The sequence below is a fragment of the Opisthocomus hoazin genome, chromosome 3 (genome assembly GCF_030867145.1).
Source record: "Opisthocomus hoazin isolate bOpiHoa1 chromosome 3, bOpiHoa1.hap1, whole genome shotgun sequence".
NCBI lineage: Eukaryota > Metazoa > Chordata > Aves > Opisthocomiformes > Opisthocomidae > Opisthocomus > Opisthocomus hoazin.
The window spans coordinates 90196184-90221306 of record NC_134416.1 but is presented as its reverse complement, the minus strand read 5'-3'; the positions used below and the strand labels follow the sequence as shown (position 1 = coordinate 90221306).

At 40.2% G+C, this 25123-nt stretch overlaps 1 protein-coding gene across 1 annotated transcript in view; it reads right to left on the bottom strand.

Moving 5' to 3' along the window:
- RECK (reversion inducing cysteine rich protein with kazal motifs) overlaps positions 1-25123 on the bottom strand; it is a 75056-nt gene that overhangs the window by 10842 nt on the left and 39091 nt on the right. The window contains 12 exon segments of the mRNA XM_075417019.1: positions 309-519; positions 2565-2757; positions 4843-5014; positions 5533-5655; positions 9992-10180; positions 13557-13697; positions 17237-17373; positions 18126-18338; positions 19287-19466; positions 22441-22708; positions 23094-23291; positions 24147-24180. Coding sequence (XP_075273134.1) covers positions 309-519; positions 2565-2757; positions 4843-5014; positions 5533-5655; positions 9992-10180; positions 13557-13697; positions 17237-17373; positions 18126-18338; positions 19287-19466; positions 22441-22708; positions 23094-23291; positions 24147-24180 — 2059 coding nt within the window.

Sequence of the window (25123 nt, the reverse complement as noted above, 5' to 3'; positions counted from 1 at the left end):
TACCCCAGACACCACAGACCTCAGTCATTTCTCCTGTGAGGACAGCTGCAAGATCCTAAAGCCTGAAGGAGCATGACTCCTCAAGCCCATGCCTTTCCACTTCAGAATTAGTCAGCTCAGTCCTGACACTGGCTTGTTCTAGCCCTAAGTAAAGATCTCTACTTCATCCTTTCTCTTGGATGTCTCAAAGACACTATGGAATATAATATTTTAAAACATCATTTTTGTTCCAAATATACGCATATTTATACACCTAGCCTGGAGACTCTCTCCTGTCTTCAGTAAACTTCAGCAATGAATGAACATACCTGGGGCAACAACCGGTTTGCAGCCAGCAGCAGAAAGCTGGGGACATTTAACGAAGGCACACTCCGTATGAAAACCGTAGTCTGAGAGAACGCCCACAGCCTGACAGTGTCCGTGATAGTCCACAGCCACGCGGTCAGAATAGGCAGCACAGACGCTGCTGTAGGTTTCCCCGTTATGTCCGCATACAGGTTCCACCGATTTGCAAAACAGCTGAAACACAGGGAAATGTTTCAAAGCTGAATTTATTCCTGCAGCAGGCAAAACTTCGGAGTAGTTTTAACATTAGGAAAACCAAAGTTAAGAGGAACTCGCTGCTAATATTGTCAAACATTCAAAGAAGTAGGAAATCTAGAGTAAATAACTTGCTAGTTTATGAATGGCTAATAAATGTAAAGAGTAAGTACTTAAAGAAGGCGACAGAAAAATGTAAGCTGGAATCTGAGAAATGTACAATAAGACATGTTTTGGGAAACAACAATTTTTGTTCTGTACTAATGCGTAAATAAAATGACCATGTCGTTTAAATTAACTTATTTGATAAAGATTATTACAATTTAATTATGAAATATTTTATTAATAAATCAATTTAATAACTAATGACTTATCAATTAATTCATGTCTGGTTTTGTGTTCTTAAAATGTGTGTACATGTGTATTTCTAACATTATTTGAGAAGCTAAATGTACACATTTATTTCAAACAAACAGAATCTGTCACTAGACACCTCAAATATATTGCTGACCTTTACATCTATAAAAATACATTTGTGTCCATTTTCTCTCAGAAAAACGTATCTAGCATGTCATTTGACTCAAACACATGTAAAAATCGAAGAAAATTGTAATATAGTTTCTTCCTATCCCACCTGTGCATGTACATTAGTCCACCACATTCAAGAGGTCAATTAGCCACTATCAGCTTCTGAAGGTGGACAGAAGCAAATGGAATTAATGACTCTTTGCAGACAAGGTCTGTCCAAAGTCTCCTGAAATGGCACAACTCATTCCATAATTTCTTGCTAAGGTCTAAATATTTTATTAAACTGATATTTCCAGTAAGTCACCACAGCTATATGATCACTGTATATCCTCTAATAGCAAGACAATTACAGTTTCTACATTACACACCTAAGCTAATAACAAAACAGGTCAAGGACAAGTAAATGTGAGCACCCTGAATATTTTCATATCTTGCAGTCATCTTCCCTATAAAAGGAAGAATGAAAACCGAACAGCTAGCAGTGTCAAAGACTTCGTGAACACGGATACAACTAGACATACAACTGCTGCAGAAGAAGAAAACAGCCATGCAATAGTCCTTTGATTCTTACTGTTCAAGGGCTGAACATTCTCTGAGTATCTGAGATATCTGATGTGCAATGAGAAGAATTAACGAGGTTGCTGAAAAAGGGCAAGAAAAAGAAGGTATAAAGACAGAAAGGCAGAAACTGGAAGTGGGTTAAAAGAGCAATAGCATTTATAATACAGAAAAACCCTGAAAAAGCGTTCTGTGCTTCTAAGAATATCCATCAGTTGAGACTAAGAGAATTAATCTTCTTCATTTGAAGAAGCCCTGGAGATGAAAAGCCAGGAACTTTGAAAAGAGTAGCTTCTGACTTTCCTGTAAAGTGACAGAAAACAGCTTGTCTACCAACACTGGATGGAGCAGCAGGATGAAGAACTAAACCTAACCCTAATCCTTCCTGGGGATTAACAGGAAGACTAATCCAGTCCAGGCTAACTAAAAAAATATTACAGACTGCCGAGTCTCCAACAAAACTTAGGGGAAATAGATCCTGAACAATGAACTTGGTAAACCTGGGGCACAATCACACAAAATGCTGAAGACTTTTTATAACAGGGCATTAATTTCTATTTAAAACAAGTTGAAATTGGTGAAACCTAGCATTTAACTAACCAAGGAACTGCAATAATTACTTCAAACATACCTCAGTGCAAGTTTTAATAGTGAAAAATATAGGAAAACTTAATATAAATATCAGAGTATTATCTCAAAGAAAGCATAAGCAAAGCTTTTGACTAGTTTTGATACAACCGTTAACTAAACCAGAGAAACACTTGACAAAATTCTGAATATAACTTTGCAAGAGTATTTTTTTATACTAGTCAAAATTACATTTTTAAAGGATTCCTTTCGATGAAAACATTTTGTAAGCTATAAAAAACAGAATATTGCAAAGCAGAACATCAAAGAACAAAGAAGATTTGATATTTATTGCTAGAACCACTTCCTACCTGGCACGGTCCTCGGTATGCTAAACTTTTTCCTTTTTGGTGCAAAGTACATAAGTTACTGTATTCCACATTGTCTGTGTCACAAACAGGATCCCGCGTCTGGTCACAATTTAACTGCCTTGGCGCACATTCGTGCTGACTACATTCGAACTTTCCAAAACTAGTCAAGCAAACTTGTTTCTTTGGTATGCACCTGCATAAAGTAATAATAATAATAATTCCATATCATGTCACAGGATTTTTTTTTTTTAAAGTCTCAAAATATTCAGGGAAAATATTTTCAGTTAAATCTTTTCCAGCACTTTAGAGCTAACTGTGGTTCAGCAGAGCTGCAGGAAATATGGATGATAAAGAATTCAGAACAGCCAATTTCAGGTTTCATCACAAACCTGGAACTGGTTCACGCCACGTTTGGTCAATGTGAACACAACCACAGTTTCCACTAAAATTACTCTTTTACCAAGTATTTTTCAATGGATTTTCAGAAAAGACTTGGATAAACTTGTTACCTACTCCCAAGCTTCATTTAGTAGATGTATACTTAAGGAAAACCAGAGAAAGCATGAAAACAGTGAACTGCAAGAGAAAAAGCTTATATTTCAAAGGTCTAGTCTCACCCTTCCTTGAGAAGGTAGTGAAAACCAGACTTACAAGATTATATGGTTTCAATTACATATATCTAATTGAATTCTAGCTTTGTAGGTTCAGTATTATATCACATCCAGTCTTGGGGATGACTGCAAACAAACGGAACAAGCTAGTACTAACACATGTTCCTTTTGGGCACATCATCCCTCTCAAGCCTTCACAGGTAGAAGTAAAGGAGCAATAAACAGCAGAAATTCTTGCCCCTTTATATTAAATATGTACCTTCCATGGTCTTCACTGCAAAACATTTGCCAAATGCCTCGCAAGACATCTCTCTGCCAGAGAAATGCCAGCCAATAAGAGTTTGATGAATAGACTGATGAGAGGTCAAAGGGTTTTTTTTTTTTTTAACAATCTCCTCCTGCTACAAATGAGAACGATGCTACCACTGGATTACGTACAATACATCCAGCTTCTCGCCGAGCGCTGCTGGCCTACCCATTACCCCTTTGCCTTTTATATTAGGGAAGACTCAGAAATTCTGAGATTTAAACACTTTAAGTATAATGTAAGATCTTAAACAGATTCTAAGCACTTGAGACATTTTAAAATGAGCATGTTTAGTTTATGCTACATTATCAAACTGACCCAGAAAAGTGTATTGTGTACAGTGCTTTACTGAAACTACCAGCTGAGATACGAATAATGGTTATTCTGTGAAACTGAAAAACCTCTCTATATTTTCCAAATCAAAAAATATGAAAAGTAAAAAGCATACATCCACAACGCAGCTTTGAAATTCCAGTTTTTGATGCCACGATGGCTATTACAGCTACAAAACGACAGTGTTTTCTCTGCAGTTTTCTGCATCAAGGCATTTGAAGTGCAGAAACAGGAAAAAATAAAATTGCTATAATCAGTTTTCATTAAAGCACAGTATTATACAAATTCTTATGGTGGCTTGCTTTCAAAACAGAAAAATGTACAAATTCAAAGGAGACAGCGGTATTGCACACCACTGAGAAAACTGAAGGCAGAGACCAACATTATGAGCCACAGACTTTGATTTCTGTAAGAAAGGTCGGTTTGTCTTTTCTCCTGACACCAGTACAGAGCATATTTTTGTTTTAATATGTTCATCTATACAGATTTTGTTTTTTCCAACATTGAAAAAACAAACATTGTACGGACATGTTTTTCATAAGATATCAACCTAATTAAGAGAAACTCTTAATTAAGTCTTCCAGAGTGATTCGTATTTTCCTATTTTAGAGATAAAAAGCACAGACTATCGACTGAATAAGCAAGACTGAATCCAAGTCTTGAATTCAGGTGTGGGTTTTTTTTTTAACTACTAGGAGAAGCTATGAAACAAAGTAGTAAAATGACACTTATTGCCACTTCAACAAAATTGAATTCTCCCATTTTTGAAAGTACACATCAGTTCTCTTTTATTGCTAAAACTGAGATCTGCATAATGAATTTAAATAATACAGCACTAAACAGAACCAAGAACTGGCAATTATTACAGTCCATTACTAACAGTGGCAAATAAAAAGTAGCTACTTCAAACAGGTTTGGTGTTTGAGTAGAATGTTACTACAATGCACAACACATTCAAAGAAAAAGTGAATCTGCTTTACAAGTAGATGATGCCAAAGAAAAGCTTAAAAACACATTCTCTTTTTACCTCTGATTTTTATTGCAGGGGTTAGGGTTACAAGGATCCTTGGAAATGCACGATCCAAATTCAAATTGATTGTCCTGGAGCCCAGCACAACGAGCTATACATGCACTTGGGTACGTCCGTCCATTCTGACCACACACTGGTACAAACTGATCTACGCAGTTACATGGTAAACCTGCAAAACCAACACACAACACAGGAATTTGGTGCATGCTTATTTTCTGTGACAGAAGAGACACGAGGGGTCACCAAGATGTCTTTGCCTTCCAGCAAACACAGAGATGTGCTGCACCTTCAGACGCCTCCACCCCTTGCTGTAACTCAGCCAGGCTGTAGCACACACACTTACAGGAACTAGGCAGGGAAGGTTGTGCCCTGCCTCCTCGCTACTTCTACTCAGCTCTCCCCATTTTTTCCCCAAACTCCTGATCTCTCGTCCCTAGCAGCACTACCCTATCTCTACCTATTTTTACATACTAGCTGAGGTTTTATTTTTCAGTACTGACTTCTTTTTTTTTAAAAGGTGTATGTATTTTTAGAAGCGCAGGTTGGACGTGAGAAAAATAAATAGTTAAAAGAACATATTAAAAACAAATTATCAGGTATTTTCCATTAATACTGTAGAAAGAATTTAGAAGCTAATGCTCACTCTAAGAATATTAAGCTTACAGTTTCCACAGTTTGGAAAGTTACCTGTAAACTTCCGACGTTCATCTTCTGAACTATGCTCTGTTAGACACTGACGCGTAGAACATATCAAGTTTCCAGCAAAACATGAACAGACATTACAATCTATATTAAAGGATGTTCCATGGCCTGAAAATAAAAGAAATTAGGTAAATGCATACAATTAATGCAAATATACCAGAAGACTGTACACTCATATGCATTACATAGATATTACATTTTCATTATTAATTGTTCCTGTAATTTCCCTTATTCAGTTTCTTTTCCCATTGAAATGTCTATATTTTGTTAGATTTCAAGTTTTGCTTTGTTCATTTAAAGAACAGGTCTGTTCACAGGTGTTTTTGGTTAAACAAGGAAGGAAGCACTTTATCCTTTCAAAGCCTGTCTGTTAGGTTGGGTGGGTTTTTTTTCTTTTTTCTTTTTTTTTTTTAGAATAATTTAAAGCTGCAAACACAAATACACTCAGAAAACAGAAGAAAAAAATCTGTAGTACGTAGTAATTCCATAAATTCTGGCTAGCAAGCTCCGTATTTTTAAAGATAAAGCTTTTGTAAAGGTACATTCTTCTTCTAAATTCATTTTACATAAGACTGCGAAACTCTCAGCCACAGTCCCCCACACAATGCAAAACTCCTCTGTAGCGCTCATTTCCTTCCTTCAGGTGTACATTTTGTCATGACGTAGAGTGCCACTGCTTCCTTCCAGTCTTTATTGTTTTGCAACACCCATCATTGCCATCATTTCGGCCTCGACCAGCAGTACAAGTTACAAGGCAGCTTTGTCCAACGCAGGTAACAAAGAAGGTCGTAGCCAAGCTGAACAGAAACCCAGATCTAGATTCAGCACAAGACACACAGAAATACAGAGGTCTAAGCACACCCACTGGCCTTCAGAAAGGAGCCCTTAATAACGCAACAGATACCACCACAGCTGCTTTTTGAGGATGGAGCAATCTGCCTAATTTTTGCATTTAAAGTCAGTAACTTTTTCACACCTGAATCTAAGAATCAAACTGCAAATTTAGGGAGTTTTTCTTCAATTTAGCAATTCCAGCACATTTGCACATGACATGAATCTGAGTGGTGCGGTCGACCCAGCTGAGGGAGGGGATGCCATCCAGAGGAACCTGGACAAGCTGGAGAAGTGGGCCCATGTGACCCTAATGAGGTTTGACAAGGCCAAGTGCAAGGTCCTGCACACGGGTCAGGGCAACCTCCAGTATCAACACAGGCTGGGGGACGAAGGGATTGGGAGCAGCCCTACCGAGGAGGACTTGGGGGCACTAACAGATGAAAAGTAACAAGTGGTGTCCCTCAGGGGACCGTACTGGGGCCAACAGCCTGAGGATGAGAAGGCTGAGAGAGGACCTTATAAATGCTTATAAATATCTCAGGGGTGGGTGTCAGGAGGATGGGGCCAGACTCTTTTCAGTGGTGCCCAGCGACAGGACAAGGGGCAACGGGCACAAACTGAAGCACAGGAAGTTCCAGCTGAACATGAGGAAGAACTTCTTCACTCTGAGGGTGATGGAGCACTGGAACAGGTGCCCAGGGAGGCTGTGGATTCTCTTTCTCGGGAGATATTCAAGACCTGCCTGGACGTGGTCCTGTGCAGCCTGCTCTGGGTGACCCTGCTTCAGCAGGGGGGTTGGACTGGGTGACCCACAGAGGTCCCTTCTAATCCCTACCATTCTGTGAGTCTGTGATTCTCTGAGTACTGTTCAGTATCTTTGTTAATGACATTGACAGTTGGATTGACTGAACCCTTGGCAAATTTGCAGATGACACCAAGCTACCAGACACAACTCTACTCCATGTGCATGTATGTCATTAGCGGGCTTCACTTCTGATCAGTGGCAGAACAGGAACAGGTCTGGGCCATATGTGCTGATCCTGTTTGTGCTATTGCTATGTGTGTTTATGCGTGGGCAAATAACAGCACTAACTTCTGTCTGTGCTGACCAGTGCTGCTGGCCTTGTTAGCAGCAGGTATGTATGTGTGTGTGTGTGCCTCTGTGCATGTGTCTATTGGGAATATGTCCAGTGGTTACTGGTTTTGTTCACTGCCAATTCAGACATCAACAACTATTTTGATAAAACTAGTTTGATGCAGCTTTTACACCTACAGCTAGGTTTTTGGTAGGAGAGAAGACTGTACAGTGAACACCTCATCAATACACAGAAGAGCCACTCAGAAGATAAGTCAACACGAACAAAAAAAGTAGAAGATTTTCTTGCATCCCTGTTCCCTGCAGAGGAAGTTAAAAGTCTAAGCTGAGTACCTTTTCCGCAGGCAATGTGCTAGAGAGCCTGCCTCAGAAGCAGCTCTTGGACAGACAAATGCTAATGACTCTGCAAGACCAGAAGGCACTCATCAAAAAACTGATGAACTCAGGTGTGAAATACCTGCTAATATAAGCAAACTTATTTACAACTTCTTGCTTCAAACTTCCCCAGCGTTTGGATACCTATGCAAGTGGCTAAAATATATATGTATTTTAAAAAAGGGTTCTGAGGATAATGAAAGATAGGTAAACTTAATTTTGCACACATTTTAACATAAATGTGGTAAAATTATAAAAGTTTGCATCAGTGAACACATACCTACATACTTGGGGGAAGGAATCACAGTTCCAGTGCAAGTCACAAAACATATTTTTTAGGATTATATGAAGGAGTCCATAAGCACGTGGACAACAGAAAATCAGATTGATATACTTCAATACTCAATAGACATTTAATAGCTCTTTAACATAGGCTTTCAGGAAAAAAAGTAGGGATAGGGAAAAAGGGTGCTTACATGGATAAATACCCATGAAACAGAATAAATGGACAATGAAGGGAGGTCACTGGAGGGGTCTCCATGATCTATGCAGTGACTGTTGCGTTCAACATACCAATATGTGATCCAAAAAACAAATGCAAATATTTACATACCGAAGTCTATCAATACCATTAAAGTAAAAAGGACCAAGTAATAAAGAACTGCAAGAAAATCTCACCACACTGAGCAACTAGGAAAGGATATAGCAGAGGGAATTCACTGCACTGAACGTAAAGGGATTCTCTACAATCCACACAATGAGCTGTGAGCTGACCATTTCCATTAAGAACTGGACCATGGTATTATAATAGACAGCTCTATGGAAGCATGACCTCAACAGAATTAGCAGCCAAAAAATGATAATGTTCAGAACAATGATGAAAGGAACATCATTTTGCTACTACACACACTTGATTGGGCACTTGATTGTGAATGGCGCATAAAGTTCCAGTTCCCACTTCAAAAGAAAATGTAAGAACTAGAACAAGGTACACAGTAGGGTAATAAATATGATCAAAAAGTATACAACTGTTTTCATATAAAGAATGGTTACATAGAATAGGAACTGGCTTGGAGAAAAACTCAGAAAGCTGAGGGGCATATGACAGAGATCTGAAAGAGGAGGCAAATAGGCAACAATCATTCCACAGCTTTTTCAGTACAAGAACTAGGATGAATCTCACAGACTAAGAGGAACCAGATGAAACAACCAAGGCTCAAATTAAAAGAAATCCCTTGCAAACCCCACCAAAAAAAAAAAAAAAAAAAAAAAAAAAAAGAGGGTTTTTAGGCACACGTATCTTAATATGTGGAACTTCTTGCCAGAGGCTATAGCTCATGATAAAAGTTTCTGACTTTTTTTTTTTAACCCATATTTAAAATTCATAGAAAATAAAAACCAAACTAAACCCAACCAAAATCAAAAACCCCCAAAACATTTGGGGCTAGTAAGGAAACCACCCCTACTCAAGGGGTTTGTGGTTTAAAGCACAGAACAGATTCTGGTAGAATATTCATGGAAAGTATGATTAAATCCTCTGCCTCTTCTCGTACTCTTCCTCAGACACCTCTGTTGCTCACTGGATATCCAATGCTGTTAAAAGTGGACTGAGAGTACCTGCAGAGGTGGAACCCAGAAAACAGGCAACCATTTATAGTCTGTTACACTGTGCTTAAATCTCAAAAACACAGCATGCTTAAAGTAGACCAATTTGTTTTGCTGTTGTTGCTTCATCCCTGCTGCCTGCTGGGTCCTCTCAGAACTTCTTCTCTCCTCAATCGTCCGAGCTCCCACCAGCAAGTTCTACCAGAAAGGAAGCTACCTCTTATCGAGTACCATAAAATACAGGGCATGTGAGGCAAGTTAGTGACCTTTTTGTTGAAAAATGGTGTACTAAGGACATGCTTCACAAAGGACCTTCATTGGTTGAGACAGACACAGTTCAGCATTGGTTTAAATAACGGAATCCACCAGCATATATAAGAATTAAACAAGCTTTATATACAGGAATGCAAACATTGACTTCTGCATTTTCTGATAAACTGCATTCAGATCCTCTGGGTCTTCATATGTACCTCAAAATTTGCTACTTAAGGAACAGATGCTGTATAAAGATATAATTACTGTTCTCTTACTTACTTTTTCTTTGTCCTCCAACAATGCATGATTTTTGGAGGTCAACACAACGCATTTCCATGCAGTTTTCTAGCAATCCACTATGTCCACAGGTACAAATTTTGTAACAACCAACATCACCAGCTGAGGATGGAACCTGAATGAGTGTACCTTGACGAACAATAAAATCTGAGGCTTCTCCCAGTTTGCAACCTATACACAAGGAGAAATTTTAGCTCATATTTAATAAATACTTTGACAAGTGCCACTAGCAAAATAACTACTACTTTTTGACTCGTGAAAAAGCTAAGGCGTTCCTAAAGCAGCCCTACTCTCCCCCTTTAGACAAATTCACTCATTTCACAGAGGCAGCAAGTAGCAGAAATAGAAGATATTTGCTGGAGACAATGTTCTGAAGTACCTGCAGAAATGCCATTTCAGAGAAAGAGACTGATAACTCGAACAATTCTCAAGTAATCTCATTTTCCACAGTTCTTTAGTAGTATGAAACATATATGATATAACAAATACCACATACGCTTCACTCTCTCCCATACAGAAACTGAAAGTGTCTCACAAGCAAAGCCCAGCCATTTCCCCTATTTCACATATTTTATTGTGTCTTCCGTCCCTACTTGTACCTCTTAAGTGAACTGTTATGGGTTTGCGTGGCAAGGTTTTGGTAGCAGAGGGGGTTACAGGGGTGGCTTCTGTGAGAAGCTGCCAGAAGCTTCCCCCATGTCTGACAAGAGCCAGTGCCAGCCGGCTCCAAGACGAATCCACCGCTGGCCAAGGCTGAGCCCATCAGTGACAGTGGTAGCACCTCTGGGATAACATATTTAAGAAAGGAAGAAAAAACTCTGTGGTGAAGCAGCAGTTGAGAGAGAGGAGTGAGACAAAGTGAAACAATCCTGCAGACACCAAGGTCAGTGAAGAAGGAGGGGGGAGGAGGCATGTGAGACACCAGAGCAGAGTCCCCTGCAGCCCGTGATGAAGACCATGGTGAGGCAGGCTGTCCCCTGCAGCCCATGCGGGTCCACAGTGGAGCAGATCTCCACTCGCAGCCTGTGGAGGACCTCACGCCAGAGCAGGTGGATGTGCCCAAAGGAGGCTGTGAGCCTGTGGGGAGCCCATGCTGGAGCAGGCTCCTGGCAGGTCCCGTGGACCTGTGGAGAGAAGAGCCCATGCTGGAGCAGGTTTGCTGGCAGGGCTTGTGACCCCATGGGGGACCCACGCTGGAGCAGCCTGTTCCTGAAGGACTGCACCCCGTGGAAGGGACCCATGCTGGGGTAGTTTGTGAAGAACTGCAGCCTGTGGGAAGGACTCACGTTGGAGAAGTTCATGGAGAACTGTCCCCCGTAGGAGGGACCTCATGTTGGAGCAGGGGTAGAGTGTGAGGAGTCCTCCCCTTGAGGGACAAGGAGCGACAGAGACAGTGTGGGATGAACTGACCGTAACCCCCATTCCCCATTCTCCTGCACCGCTCGGGGGGAGGAGGGAGAGAAACACGAGTGAAATTGAGCCCGGGAAGAAGGGAGGGGTGGGCGGAAGGTGTTTTAAGATCTGGATTTATTTCTCACTATCCTAACTCTGATTTGATTGGTGATAAATTAAAATCCCTTTTCTCCTCAAGTTCAGTCTGTTTTGTTCGTGACAGTAACTGGTGAGTGATCTCTCCCTGTCCTTTGTCTCGACCCTCGAGCCTTTCATCACATTTCCTCTCCCCTGTCCAGCTGAGGAGGGGGAGTGATAGAGCGGCTTTGGTGGGCACCTGGCATTTATCCAGACCAAAACCAAAACATGAACACTGAAGGACTCTCATAGGTAGACGTGAAGAGAGGAGAAAGGGAGAAAAAGCAGGAAAACTGGAGTTTAAAAAAAAAAAGAAAATAAGAGAAATGGTCTTAATAATTGCAAGGGAAAAATAATAAAATAGTAGATTAAAATTACCCTAGAAGTGATGAACTGCAACAAATTCCCCCAAACTTTCAACCTATAAAAAGACTGAATTAAAACACAAAAGTCAACTTCCAACCTTCAGAGAAGTAAACGTCTCCTCAAAAGCGCTGGCTGAGCTTGTTTTCAGATCACTTTGAATGACTTTTGCAGCAAGTGAAGACAATACAACCTCTATAGTTATAATACTCAGCTTTTCAGAAAAACAAAAATATTTTGTAAGGGTCACAGAAACATAAACAAAACAAAGTCCCTAGGCTTACAAAAAGAATGAGCTGAAGTCTATCCTCACTTTTAGAAGAGCAAAAGAGTAGCAAAACCTAGTTTTCCTCTTTGTAATTAAAAATCACTGCAGAAACCGTTTATCAGCCACAGAACTGCTGGAAAAAAAGAGGTTCAGGAAACTGATGCGAGACAGCTGAAACTCACTCTACATGAGGTCCTCTCCTGGGTCAGCTCACATTTATGCACGGTGTAGAACTCACTCTACACCTACGTTCTATGACCATGAATGCTTTCCTAGTGTGGTGTACCTACATCAAAAGTATCACTCAACGAAGCAGCACCAGAAATGCAGTCAGCTGTGTATTGCTGCATCTCCAGACGTCCTTTGTAACAAGAAGTGTTACCATGGGCTTCGTGGAAGGACAAGGCAGTTCAAGATCCATTACTCATATTCTTGCTATTTCCCAAAGTCAGTGTCATTTTCCTCCAAACTACAAGTCTAAATACAGATCTGGGAGAGACACAGAGCTAATCTGCCTTGTGGTTCTGCCTTCTCCAGTCATGGAGAAAATGAACTCACAGTGCTGTCAGTCACTAAAGAAGTACAGAGATCAGTGCTGCAAGCTCAAGTAGTAGAGAAAGTAGAGGCAAATAAATTATGTGCCATGTTGCTTCCTTCCCAAGCCCTAAACCTGGGCACTCTGAATTCAGTGAAGCTCTTCAGAAAAAGTTTGGGTATTAATTTACGCAGACCAGAACAAGTTACTCATAACGTGCTGGAGAAATTTGGGAAGTTGACCTGGCCTATGAAGGAGGATTTGGGACAATTCCCTGTAAGCTACCATCTTGAACTTTATAACAGCGGAGTTGCTGCCAACACAAATATACATCCCAGGGCACTCTGCATTTGATCAGATTCTCAGAGCTCTCAAAATGTCTACCCAAGACTGACAGCCTGATTTTCACTAATTTCAAGGAAAGACATAATGTCCATTTAACTAGAAGGAAAATAACGCAGATATGGCTAACAATGTGTGGAAATACAGGACAATGCATGTCAGGGTGTCTGCAGCAGCAGTGAGCTGCACTATATTTGCAGTATTTCATGCTTGCAATTTTAAATAACAGGCAGGCTTCTTAGAGACCATGTATGGACCTTTATTTCTTCTGAGGCAAAATAAATAATATATCTTCTAATAAAACATTATGTTTCAGTGTACAATAAAAACAGAAACACACTGAGCAATGAAAAGAGCTAGAAGGTACGCTACAGCTTTTGAAAACACAAGATCATTATGATAATAGTTCTTTTGGGATATCAGCAATTAACTTTAAAACTTTCAACAAAATTTCAGTCACATATGTTTATCAGCAAAATTCAGGTAAACAGAAGTCCCAAACCCCTTACCTGGCACACACAAATACGGAAGACACAGCTCTCCAGACTGGCATCCTTTTCTATTTACTTCACATAACTGGTTAGCTGCACAGGGATTCGGATTACATGGATGAGTAACATCTTCTACAATGTTACCTAAAGAACTTGGGCCTGAAATCAGAATATACAGCATGTATATTGATTTAAATGAGGTTTACTTTTCTTCAGTAAAGCATGCCATTTCTTACATTCAGTAAAATCATATTCTTGACAATTCTGTGAAACATTTTTAAGCTATACTTGTAGAAGCTTGACATGGCAAGGTAGTTATTTCAAAAGTTTAGTCCTCAATCCTGGAAACAATGACCAAGATGATTCTTCACAAGCAAAATATATTTTTTCTATCTTGTTTCCCCAATAATTTTCTCTATATGACAAAAGTACAAACTGACAATGACTGGCAGTTTAAGCAAGAGAAGTCCCATAGTCAATGACTAACAAACTGGAGGTTTAAAGTACATTTGACATTTAACTAAGTTCGGTATCATTAATAAACTTTTATTTCTGTTTTCCCTCTAATTCACCAATAACGTTCTCCTGTTACAAAATTAAGGAAAGGGAAGACAACATAGAAAAATAACAGCTAAACTGAAAGAACCACCTAAAGCTTCAATACATTGTCTCTCTAGGAACAATTTATTTGTGAGGCATGCTTTCAAGTTGCAGCTCTTACTAACCAAAATTTTCACTATTTTCAAAGTTCCTGGGATTCTGAGAAAGAAATATAAAAATTTAATTTGGAAGAAGGTCTAAAACAGATAAACCCTCTAAAGCTAAAAATGTCTAAATCCTATAAATATGCAATAGGAGGTAGTAATAGATTAAAGCAGATTTGGAAAATAATGTAAAAACATTCATTTGAATGAAATCTAGAACCAAGACGAAATTTTACCAATACAATTGTGTTCCACGCTGAGGGATAAGGGGTGCTCCCCAGGGCTCAGTACTAGGGCCAGTTCTGTTTAATATCTTTATCGATATGGATGCGGGGATCGAGTCCACCCTCATTGAGTTTGCAGACAACACCTAGTTGGGCAAGAGTGTTGATCTTCTTGAGGGTAGAGTGGCTCTACAGAGGGATCTGGACAGGCTGGATCGATGGGCCAAGGCAAACTGTATGAGATTCAACAGGGCCAAGTGCTGGGTCCTGCACTTGGGTCACAACAACCCCATGCGATGCTACAGGCTTGGGGAAGAATATCTGGAAAGCTTCCCAGTGGAAAAGGACCTGGGGGTGTTGGTCAACAGCCGGCTGAACATGAGCCAACAGTGTGCCCAGGTGGCCAACAGCATCCTGGCTTGTGTCAGGAATAGTGTGGCCAGTAGGAGCAGGGAGGTGATTGTTCCCCTGTGCCTGGTACTGGTGAGGCTGCACCTCAAACACTGTGTTCAGTTTTGGGTGCCTCACTACAAGAAGGACATTGAGGTGCTGGAGCATGTCCAAAGAGCAACGAAGGTGGTGAAGGGTCTAAAGAACAAGTCCTATGAGGAGCGGCTGAGAGAAATGGATTAATCTGGAGAAGGCTGAGGGGAGACCTTACCGCTCTCCACAAATGCCAGAAAGGAGGTTGTAGCCAGGTGGGTGTTGGTTGTTACCCAGGTAACTAGTGATAGGACGAGGGAAATGGCCTCAAGTTGTGCCAGGGGAGGTTTAGATGGGACAGTAGGAAAAATTTCATTACTGAAAGAGTTATGAAGCATTGGAGGAGGCTGCCCAGGGAAGTGGTTGAGTCACCATCCCTGGAGGTATTCAAAGGACATGTACACGTGGCACTTAGGGACATGGTTTAGTGGTGGATTTGGAAGTGTTAGGTTTACAGTTGGACTCGATGATCTTACAGGTCTTTTCCGAGCTAAATGATTCTGTAAGATATGCTAGAAGAAAACAGAATCACAAAAACTTCATTCTTCCATATACCTACTAAAATACTGTTCTATCACCCCAACAGTTCATTTGGTTTTTGGCTACTCTAATTGCAGAGTTAAAGAATAGAGTTCATGCATCAGGCTAAAGTGTAATTTTGTATGTCCAGAAATTGTGCTCTAAATCATGCTATTATTTAAGTGGCATTTATTTGAGATCAGTCCTCCCAGGCATGATCCAGCTTTTGTCCTGTAAATAAATAGTGCTGGTGGTTTTACTATCATAGTACTTTTTTGGCATCTGAGATGACTTCTTGAAGAACAGAGTTTTCTTAAAGTAAGATTAACTAGTCTATTTTCAAAAAGGTAAACAAAATTGAAATTCAACAAGCCAGATTATTAGATGATACGGACTGGCATACTTGCACTGAACATATGAAGTCCCTGAAAGAGAAGTGTGGTGGATTATAAATGTGTGGTATCTTAAAAATGCCTATAAATATCTGAAGGGTGGGTGTCAGGAGGATGGGGCCAGACTCTTTTCAGTGGTGCCCAGCAACAGGACAAGGGGAAGGACACAGGAAGTTACGTCTGAACATGAAGAAGAACTTCTTCACTCTGAGGGTGATGGAGCCCTGGCACAGGCTGCCCAGGGAGGTTGTGGAGTCTCCTTCTCTGGAGATATTCAAGACCTGCCTGGACGCGGTCCTGTGCAGCCTGCTCTGGGTGACCCTGCTTCGGCAGGGGGGTTGGACTAGATGACCCACAGAGGTCCCTTCCAATCCTAAACATTCTGTGATTCTGTGATTAGCCTTGGCTAACAGCTAAACTCCTACCCAGTCCCCTCCACCCCAAACAGGACGGGGGTAGAAAATAGCTAGAACAGGAACAGAAAAGCTGACAGGTTGAGATAAATACAGGGAAACTGCACAAGAATTGCCATTGCAGGCAAAACTGACTTGACTTTGGGAAAATTAACTAAATTTATTGCCAACTAAAATAAATATCTAATTACAGATTCAGGTAATAAGAACAAAAAGACAAACATTAAAGCAACTGCTTTCTTCCTCCCTTTCCCAGGCTCACCTTCACTGCAGACTTCTCTGCCCCTGCCCCAGGCGATGCAGTGGGGATTGGGAAGGGGGGGATGATGGTGACTATGGTCAGTGCAAAATAGTTTCTCTCTGCTGCTCATTCCTTCTCACACCTTTCCTCCGCTCCAGCATGGGCTCTTCATGGGCTGCAGCTTTATTCAGGGTATACTCACCTGCTGTGGCATGGGGTCCTCCACAGGCTGCCTTGTGGGCATCTGCTCTGCCATGGAGCACCACCTCTCCTCCCGCTCCTCTGACGTTGGTGCTACGGCCTCTGTTGTTTCTCACTCTACCTGTTCCCTTCTCCTCCACCTGTCTCGCACTTTTTGCCCTTTCTTAAACACGTTTGTACAGAGGCACTGCAAACTTTGCTAAGTGGCTCAGCTTTGGCCTACAGCATGCCCAGTGCCGAGCTGGTGGCGCCTGGCACAGTGCAGTCCCCAGTACGTTCCCATAAAGCCCCTGCAGCCTCCACCGCTACCAAAACAACCTTGCCCCATACACCCAGTCCAAGAAGGAATAAACATAATCAGCTATGCCAATTTGAAAAATACCAACTTTCTCCAATATGCTGAATGTCTCAAATTCAATACAGTTTTCTTTAAAATAAATAATGAAAATTGTTAAAAGCAATGACAAGCATTCAAAGTATCTTGGTTTCTAATTTTGTTGCATAGGTATGTTGATACTTACTCAGGTACGTATCCAAAGGGATACAGTTCTCCAAGTCATCTGTTGGAGATAAGAGCTCACAAATACTTTCAGCTGAATGGCCTTCAGGGAATTTATTATGATCTCCACATTTCTTCAGTATTTCCACACAATCTGATCTTCAGATAAATAAACAGAACTTCATGAACACTACTTGAAGGAAAAATGGTCTTGTATGAAAAAGATTTCTTTCCCTATTCTTTCCTTCCCCAAATCCACAACTTTCCCCTTCTGCCTCACAACAGAGTGTTTTATGTATATATATGTACATGATACATTTAAATACAGGGGGAAGAATAAACTTGTGATGCAAAGACAGGACCTATTGCTTACAATACTCTTCCTCTATTTTGGGCGTTGTGATCTTTATTTTCTATGGCATCATCTGCATGTATCTTTCAAGACCAAGCATTTCCTTGATTTACTAATGTCTAATATGAGTTGAACTCTAATCTCACTACTTGTACTATTAACTGGTCTCTTTTCTATTCAATCACCTACTTTCAAAATGTATTTTATTTAAAAAATAAACTTCATTTTTTTCAGACCTTTCTGTCAGCTGAAAAATCACCAGTAGGCCCCAAAACCAAAAAAGAAGAAAGAAAGTTTTATAGGCACCACAGAGACCCAAAAAAAACCCCCAAATAAAATCGACTTTATAATGGAAGCATATACATCCATCTCATTAACAGGCAAGCATCTTCCATTTACAGTGATGGAGATTCAAGCAGTGGCAACTGCAAAAGCTCATATTCCTTCCATGTTTGCCTTGCCATGTTTGTAAGTCAAACAGTCCTATATCAGCTTTTTAGTTCTCATTCCAGTCCTTAGCAGAACCTCTAAACCGGTGTCGTCCCCCCCCAGTACTTACTTGCAGATAATACTTCCTCTAGATTTGCTGTGGCAAGGTTTAATCTGCAGTGAGCAGGCAATTGCCTTCCACATTTCCGGCTGGCATTTTTTAATATCAAGTACAGGAATATTTATAAATGGCATCTTAATACTCCCTTTTTCCCACAGCTTCATGTCATTCATGGCTCCCTGGTCTGACTGAGTATTGCAGCTCCTAAAAAGTTCTGTTGGTCTTAAAAAACGAAGTTAAGATATGGCATTTATACAAAAAAGAGAACACCACACATTTCACCACATGAATTCTACAGTCTTGATATGGCTTGCTTTTTGTGGTATAAAAGAAATGTATCCTTTCCACAGTTAAGCAAAATCAAAATCAGTTTGAATTCTGTCTTTAAAGAAAATAAGCTCTTTAAGACTCAAGGCTGAAACTCCCTTCTCACCTCTACCTTTCAGATCAAACATCACTTAAAATTTTCCTACCCGAAGAAAGTTGACTTACAAGCAAATATCTTGGACACACTGAATATCTATGCACTTTTCCTGGTGAGTCACTAATGCAAGCTGATTTATCATTTGTATCTGCCCAGGCTGCATCTATCACATCTGTGATTCTACTACTCACGTAACATTCATACCACTGTATACTATTTCAAAGAAAAGCCAGAGATCTCTAATAGCTAACAAAATTTTAAATGTTTTTTTGAAACTCACACTATTTCTTTTGTAACCTTGCAGTTACTAGTTCAGATACCACTTTTAAATAATGTATTTTTCCCTATAGAGTATAAAACCACAGAAATATCTCTGAAAGAAATGGAATTTTCTAAAAGAGTAACATGTACATTTAACAAGCATTTTTACTTTATTTATGATACACAACATTCCAATAATCATGGCTTAGTTGTCTATACAGTAAGACAGAGGAATATGCTGCTAATACACGATGACATTTTACAAGTTCATGGGTTAGCTTTTATCTTGTAAGTTTTGTTATGTCTGTGTTACATAAATTTCCAAAAGTTTAGAATAAAGAAAGACTATTTATTTTAAAATTACCTAAGAAAATATTTGCAGAAAGACAGCTATATACAATTTCAAAGTAAGCCTGAAAAACATTTTTTTTTTAAAAATAAAGCACAGGAATTCCTTTATAAAATATTCAGTGTCTCTCTCCTACCTGTTATTAAAATTAGTGCAGTAAGTAAGATTTCTACAGCCCAGTTGACAAGGTTCTCGTACATCTGCTAAACAGGTCAACATGGAAACTTCAACTGCATTATACTCACAGAAGCGATCAAATTCTTGCCAGCTCTGTGAATTGCCCCAGCTCGTGCTATAAAGTTTAGTGCAGAGCTCTCTGAAAAAAAAAAAGACAAAGAAAATGAAATTAAAAGAACAGCAGTTGTTCAGATATAGCAGAGCCTATCATTGCTTTGCTGATCACAACAGCCTACACTCACTGTAGAAGATTGTGTTAGCGCCCACAAAGTCTGCAAGAGTATCCAAACGGTGTGCTCAAAGCAAACACCACTTCACTGTTTTCTGAGTTTCCCAGTTTTCATTAAGAATGCTAGCAAATCTTTTAAGCTAGTAAGACTGAAAGACTTACGAATATAAAACTGCAATATCCAGTACAAATGTTATAGCTGGAAACCTGAACTAATGACTTTGAGGCGAGAACTATCCCAGCTAATTTTACTTGTAATAAATCTAGGTTGACATGATAATGAACACCTTCTAATCCCATGCTTCGACTTCAAATCCCACCACCTCCTCCTACAGAAATGATTGGCAAGCAAAATACATTTATTCTTTTGCCCTGATGTTTTAATCATAGAATAGTTTGGGTTGGAAGGGACCCTAAATATCAACTATTTCCAACATCCCTGTCACTTTCCACTAGACCAGGTTGCTCAAAGCCCCATCTAACCTGGCCTTGGAACACTTCCAGGGAGGGGATATCCACAATGTCTTCAGGCAACCTGTTCCAGTAGCTCACCACACTCATAGTACAGAATTTCTTCTTAAATCTAATCTGATCTGCCACGACTTCTCAAACATGATGGACAGTGGCTGCACAACTTCATCCACCAGCTTGCTCAGGATCCGCGGATGCACCTCATCCAGGTCCCATGGACTTGTGCACTTTCAGATTCCTCAGATGGTCTCAGACCTGATCTTCTACAGTGGGCAATTCTTCATTCTCCCAGTCCCTGCCTTTGCCTTCTGCAACTTGGGCGGTGTGGCTGGAGCACTTGCCAGTGAAGAGTGAGGCAAAATAGTCATTGAGTAACTCAGCCTTCTCCATATCCCGAGTAACCAAGTCTCCCGTTTCCTTCCAGACAGGGCCTACATTTTCCCTAGCCTTCCTTTCATCACTGACATACCTATAGAAGCTTTTCTTGCTGCCCTTAACGTCCCTGGCCAGATTTAATTGTCAGGGCTTTAGCTTTCCTAACCTGATCCCTGGCTGCTCGGACAATTTCTCTGTACTCCTCCCAGGCTACCTGTCCTTGCTTCCACCCTCTGTAAGCTTCCTTTTGGTGTTTGAGTCTGTCCAGGAGCTCCAGGTTTATCCATGCAGGCCTCCTAGCATTTTTGCCTGCCTGCCTTCCTCTTTGTTGGGATGCATCGCTCCTGAGCTTGGAGGAGGTGATCCTTGATGGAGGAGGTGATCCTTGAATATTAACCAGCTTTCTTGGGCCTCTCTTCCCTCTAGGGATTTATTCCATGGTACTCTACAGAGCAGGTCCTTGAAGAGGCCAAAGCCTGCTCTCCTAAAGTCCAGTGTAGTGAGCTTGCTGTGTGCCCTCCTCGCTGTCCTAAGGATCCTGAACTCCACCATTTCATGGTCACTACAGCCACGGCTGCCCTTGAGCTTTGCATTCGCCACCAGCCACTCCTTGTTGATGAGAACAAGGTCCAGCATAGCACCCCTCCTCATTGGCTCCTCTATCACTTGGAGAAGAAAGTTATTATCAACGCATTCCCAGAACCTCCTGGACTGCTTATGCCCTGCTGTGTCATCCCTCCATCAGATATCGAGGTGGCTGAAGTCTCCCACGAGGACCAGGTCTTGTGAACGTGAGGCTGCTCCTATCTGTCTATAGTGGCCCTCATCCACTTGGTCCTTCGTGGTTGGGTGGCCTGTAGCAGACCCCCACCATCATGTCACTTGTCCCCACCTTCCCTTTAATCCTGACCTATAAGCTCTTGGTCGGTTCCTCATCCATCCCCAGGCAGAGCTCCAGGCACTACAGCTGGTCATTGACCAACACCACCTCCTCCTCGTCTTCCTTGAAGAAAACCTCCCCTTGAAACAGGTGTACTATCTGTTGCTTGTGTTTGAGGTGTTTCAAGGTGTCAGCAATACCCAAGCCCCTTGGTTCACAGCGATATCCTACGAACGACAACTGTTCAAATCCCAACTGAAAGGTATGGAACTTCACTGTACTATTAAAATTTACTGCACATTGAAAACGTTGAGGGAAGGATATGTTTTTAGAATTCACTGTCAAAGCAAGCAACTAAAAGATATTACATCAACTGCCCTATGCTACAATGTTCTAAAAAATAATGTTAACTCCAGGGCTCTACTATTGAACTCATCGTAAGACCCTGCTGCATTCAGCATCTGTTGTTTTATTACCAGAAACTTTGATACAGAAGGAAGCAACAGCTCAAAAATCAATGTACACAACTTTTTACATACTGATGCATTTAAAATGCAATAATGATCTATTTTTAAAGTGTACAAATAACCACTATAAACTGAAAATGCTCCAATTACAGTTAACCACAAGCGTGCAGCTGTTTGCTGAAAACCACTTTTTTTTTATGTCAGAATAGTTAGTTCCATGATTTAATTATTAAATAACCTAAGTTATTTTTCATTGACAAAAATCTGAACAGCATCTAGTAAGGAATACTTCTAAGGTTTTAACATGCAGCAACCAGGTACTTGAGAGTTTGTGCAGTTCACTGTCCCCTTGGCTCTCCTTAGCAGCTGGTTAACACCTCTTCATCTTGTTGCAACATTGGCTATTATGACCACAAGTAAGGTATACGATTCATTAACTTAGTATCTGCTATACTATGCCAGTGCTAAAAGTGTGAAAAATGTGATCCCCGATTCCTCTTCTGCAACAGTATTTTTTGATATACAAAGTAAGTACTGGACAAAATGTGACATCCATCTGACTACCTAATTTTTTCTGAGAATTCACAAAACTCCTTGTTTAACGACCATAGCAGGATTCGGGCAAAGGCCTGATATGAGACAGCTTCTGAAGCATTTTCACAATTGGAAGTGAGGGTAGAGAGATACTGACCTACATGTGGAAGAATTTGCTTTAGAACAGCAATGGAGCTTCGCTCCATCGAGGCCTGTTGAAGGTGGAGGGTGCACAGTGACTCCTGGGTGAACGGATCTTGAACTCTCCAGAAAACATTGCCACAGTGGATCCTGAGGGAGCGGCATTGTTTTACAGCCTTCTATAAGTCCATCAACAATCTCAAGCTCTGTTTTCATTGACATCAGAATTCTTTTACAAGCAGTCTGACATGCATAGTCTTCTGCTCTATCACAGCAATACAAACCTGTTAAAAAAATAAAAACAGTGATCAAGCATACAACAATAACCAAGATGCACGACATAATAGCCCTCAGAGGAAAAGTGCTATAAGGAGGCTCTCCCCCAGTAATCTCAGATAACATTATTTCTTTTAAATGCAAACAGAATCAACTCTGGAAAAAACCCAACACCAATAGGTAGAATTAAAAATATAAAACATCAATAATGCACCTACAAAAGTTATCATTATATAAATTCATACAATGTAAATTATAATATAGAAATACATTAATATAATTTATACAATAGACTTGTACAATAACACATTTTATATAAAGAGTGCATACAATCCTCAAACATTTTCAGCATTTTTTATAGCTTTCAGTAAAGGAGGATTTTTTTATACTTACTATCTGTAGGATTTCTCATTGGATATGACTGTGTATAGTTGTTCACACAGTGTATAAGCTGAGGGCTAATAGATGCACAGTAATTTTCAACTGCTTTAATTTGTGAAGGACCAGGAGAAGAGTCTGTCCGAAAAATTGCTTGACAATATTCCCGACAGTTTGTATGATGACCTGCGTAACTGCAACAGACCGACCCCACTGGGGAAAAACAAAGAACAGAAAATCTATGGGTTCCTACACAGAGAAATGAAGAACTGAGCATGTCTGTACCACACACGCAATGATGCTCAAGGTATTATTGCGGAAAAAAAGAAATTCTTCTATTCTCTATTAAAATAATCTTTGTCTACAGAATGACTGGGAATATATGTAATTAGCCAGATTACATTTGTTTGTTTGGCTGGAGAAAAAAAGTCCCTAAAGCTGTCTTGAGCTGAAGTTCAAGACACCAACAAGCCAGCTGAATTTTATCTGCAGCTGTTTTGTTCTTATTTAAAGTACAGACTTATCCTACAAATGAATTACTGGACAAATATTAATAGTAAACTCATAAATATGCATAGTATACTAAAACTCATTCAAAAATAGGTGGTATTGTGATTCACTAATTTTTGATATGTTATTTAATATACGGTTCTTGAGAAACACTTTTACTAGAATTAATCCAGAGACACTGATTTCTTTTCATTTTATATAGACAGACATCAGGCAACAAAACGCTTGCATGGTGCAAGATTTCATGTATGCATTTAATTTTGTTACTTAACACTCATCAAATGAACAAAGCAGAAGGAAAAAATGAGCTTCTAAGCAACCATCCAAACAGGACAGAAAAAACAAACACAGATACACAAATTAACAACTGATATCAATTATATGAACAGCCCAATCCCCGTTCTCACTTGAGCAAGAAAATTTATGCACGTCGTTTGTCATTCCATGGAACTGAATCCATGCAATTTGCGTCTACGTAAACCCACAGAAAGTCTTACATTTTACACACAAAAAGGATAGAATGACAGAAAAAAGACAAACTATTCATCACATACTTACTTTCATTTCTGTTAATACAACTAAACAGAGCATTCTGAAATCAAAACAAAAATAGCGTTACAAGCCAGAAACTTCAAATAAATATTTAATTGTCCAGTAATTTTTTATAATAAGCTAATAAACATAACTGTTATTATTTGGTTCAGTTAGATTGGATTAAAACAAAAACACTGAAAGATCAGGCGTCACCCAAGTTCTGCGTGCACTCCTAATAAACTAGATTAACTTTCACGCAAGTCAATAGGAAGACTTTCCTAGAAACCGCATGCTATAACAGGCTGTCCCAAAATGATGGGGTTTTATGACAATAATTTTAAAGCTTCTATGCAGAAAAAAGAACTCTGCACAGATACACACATACAAACAGAAAGTCTCATCAAATGAACTCAACAACAATATACCTTAAAAGCTAAATCATGCTATGAACACCCTCAAACTGCAGCCAGAAGGTATGCTTGGGGGTACACACGTTAAATAACAGAAGGGAAACACACACCCCCTGCTGGTTTGTTCCAGAAGACTCTAATCCACAGAGCAATCATACAATCATAGAATGCTTTGGGTTGGAAGGGACCTTTAAAGGTCATCCAGACCAAGCCCCCTGCATGAGCAGGGACATCCTCAACTAGACCTGGCTGCTCAGAGCCCCGTCCAACCTGACCCTGAAGGCTTCCAGGGATGTGGCATCTACCACTTCTCTGGACAACCCGTTCCAGTATTTTCACTCCCCTTGTAAAAAATTTCTTCCTTATATCTGGTCTGAATCTACCCTCTTTTAGTTTAAAACCATGACCCCTTGTCCTGTTGGAACAAGCCCTGCTGAAAACTTTGTCACTATCTTTCTTATAAGGCCCCTTCAGGTACTGGAAGGCTGCCATAAGGTGTCCCCGGAACCTTCTCTTCTCCAGGCTGAACAGCCCCAACTCTCAACCCTTTCCTCATAGGAGAGGTGCTCCAGCCCTTGGATCATTTTTGTG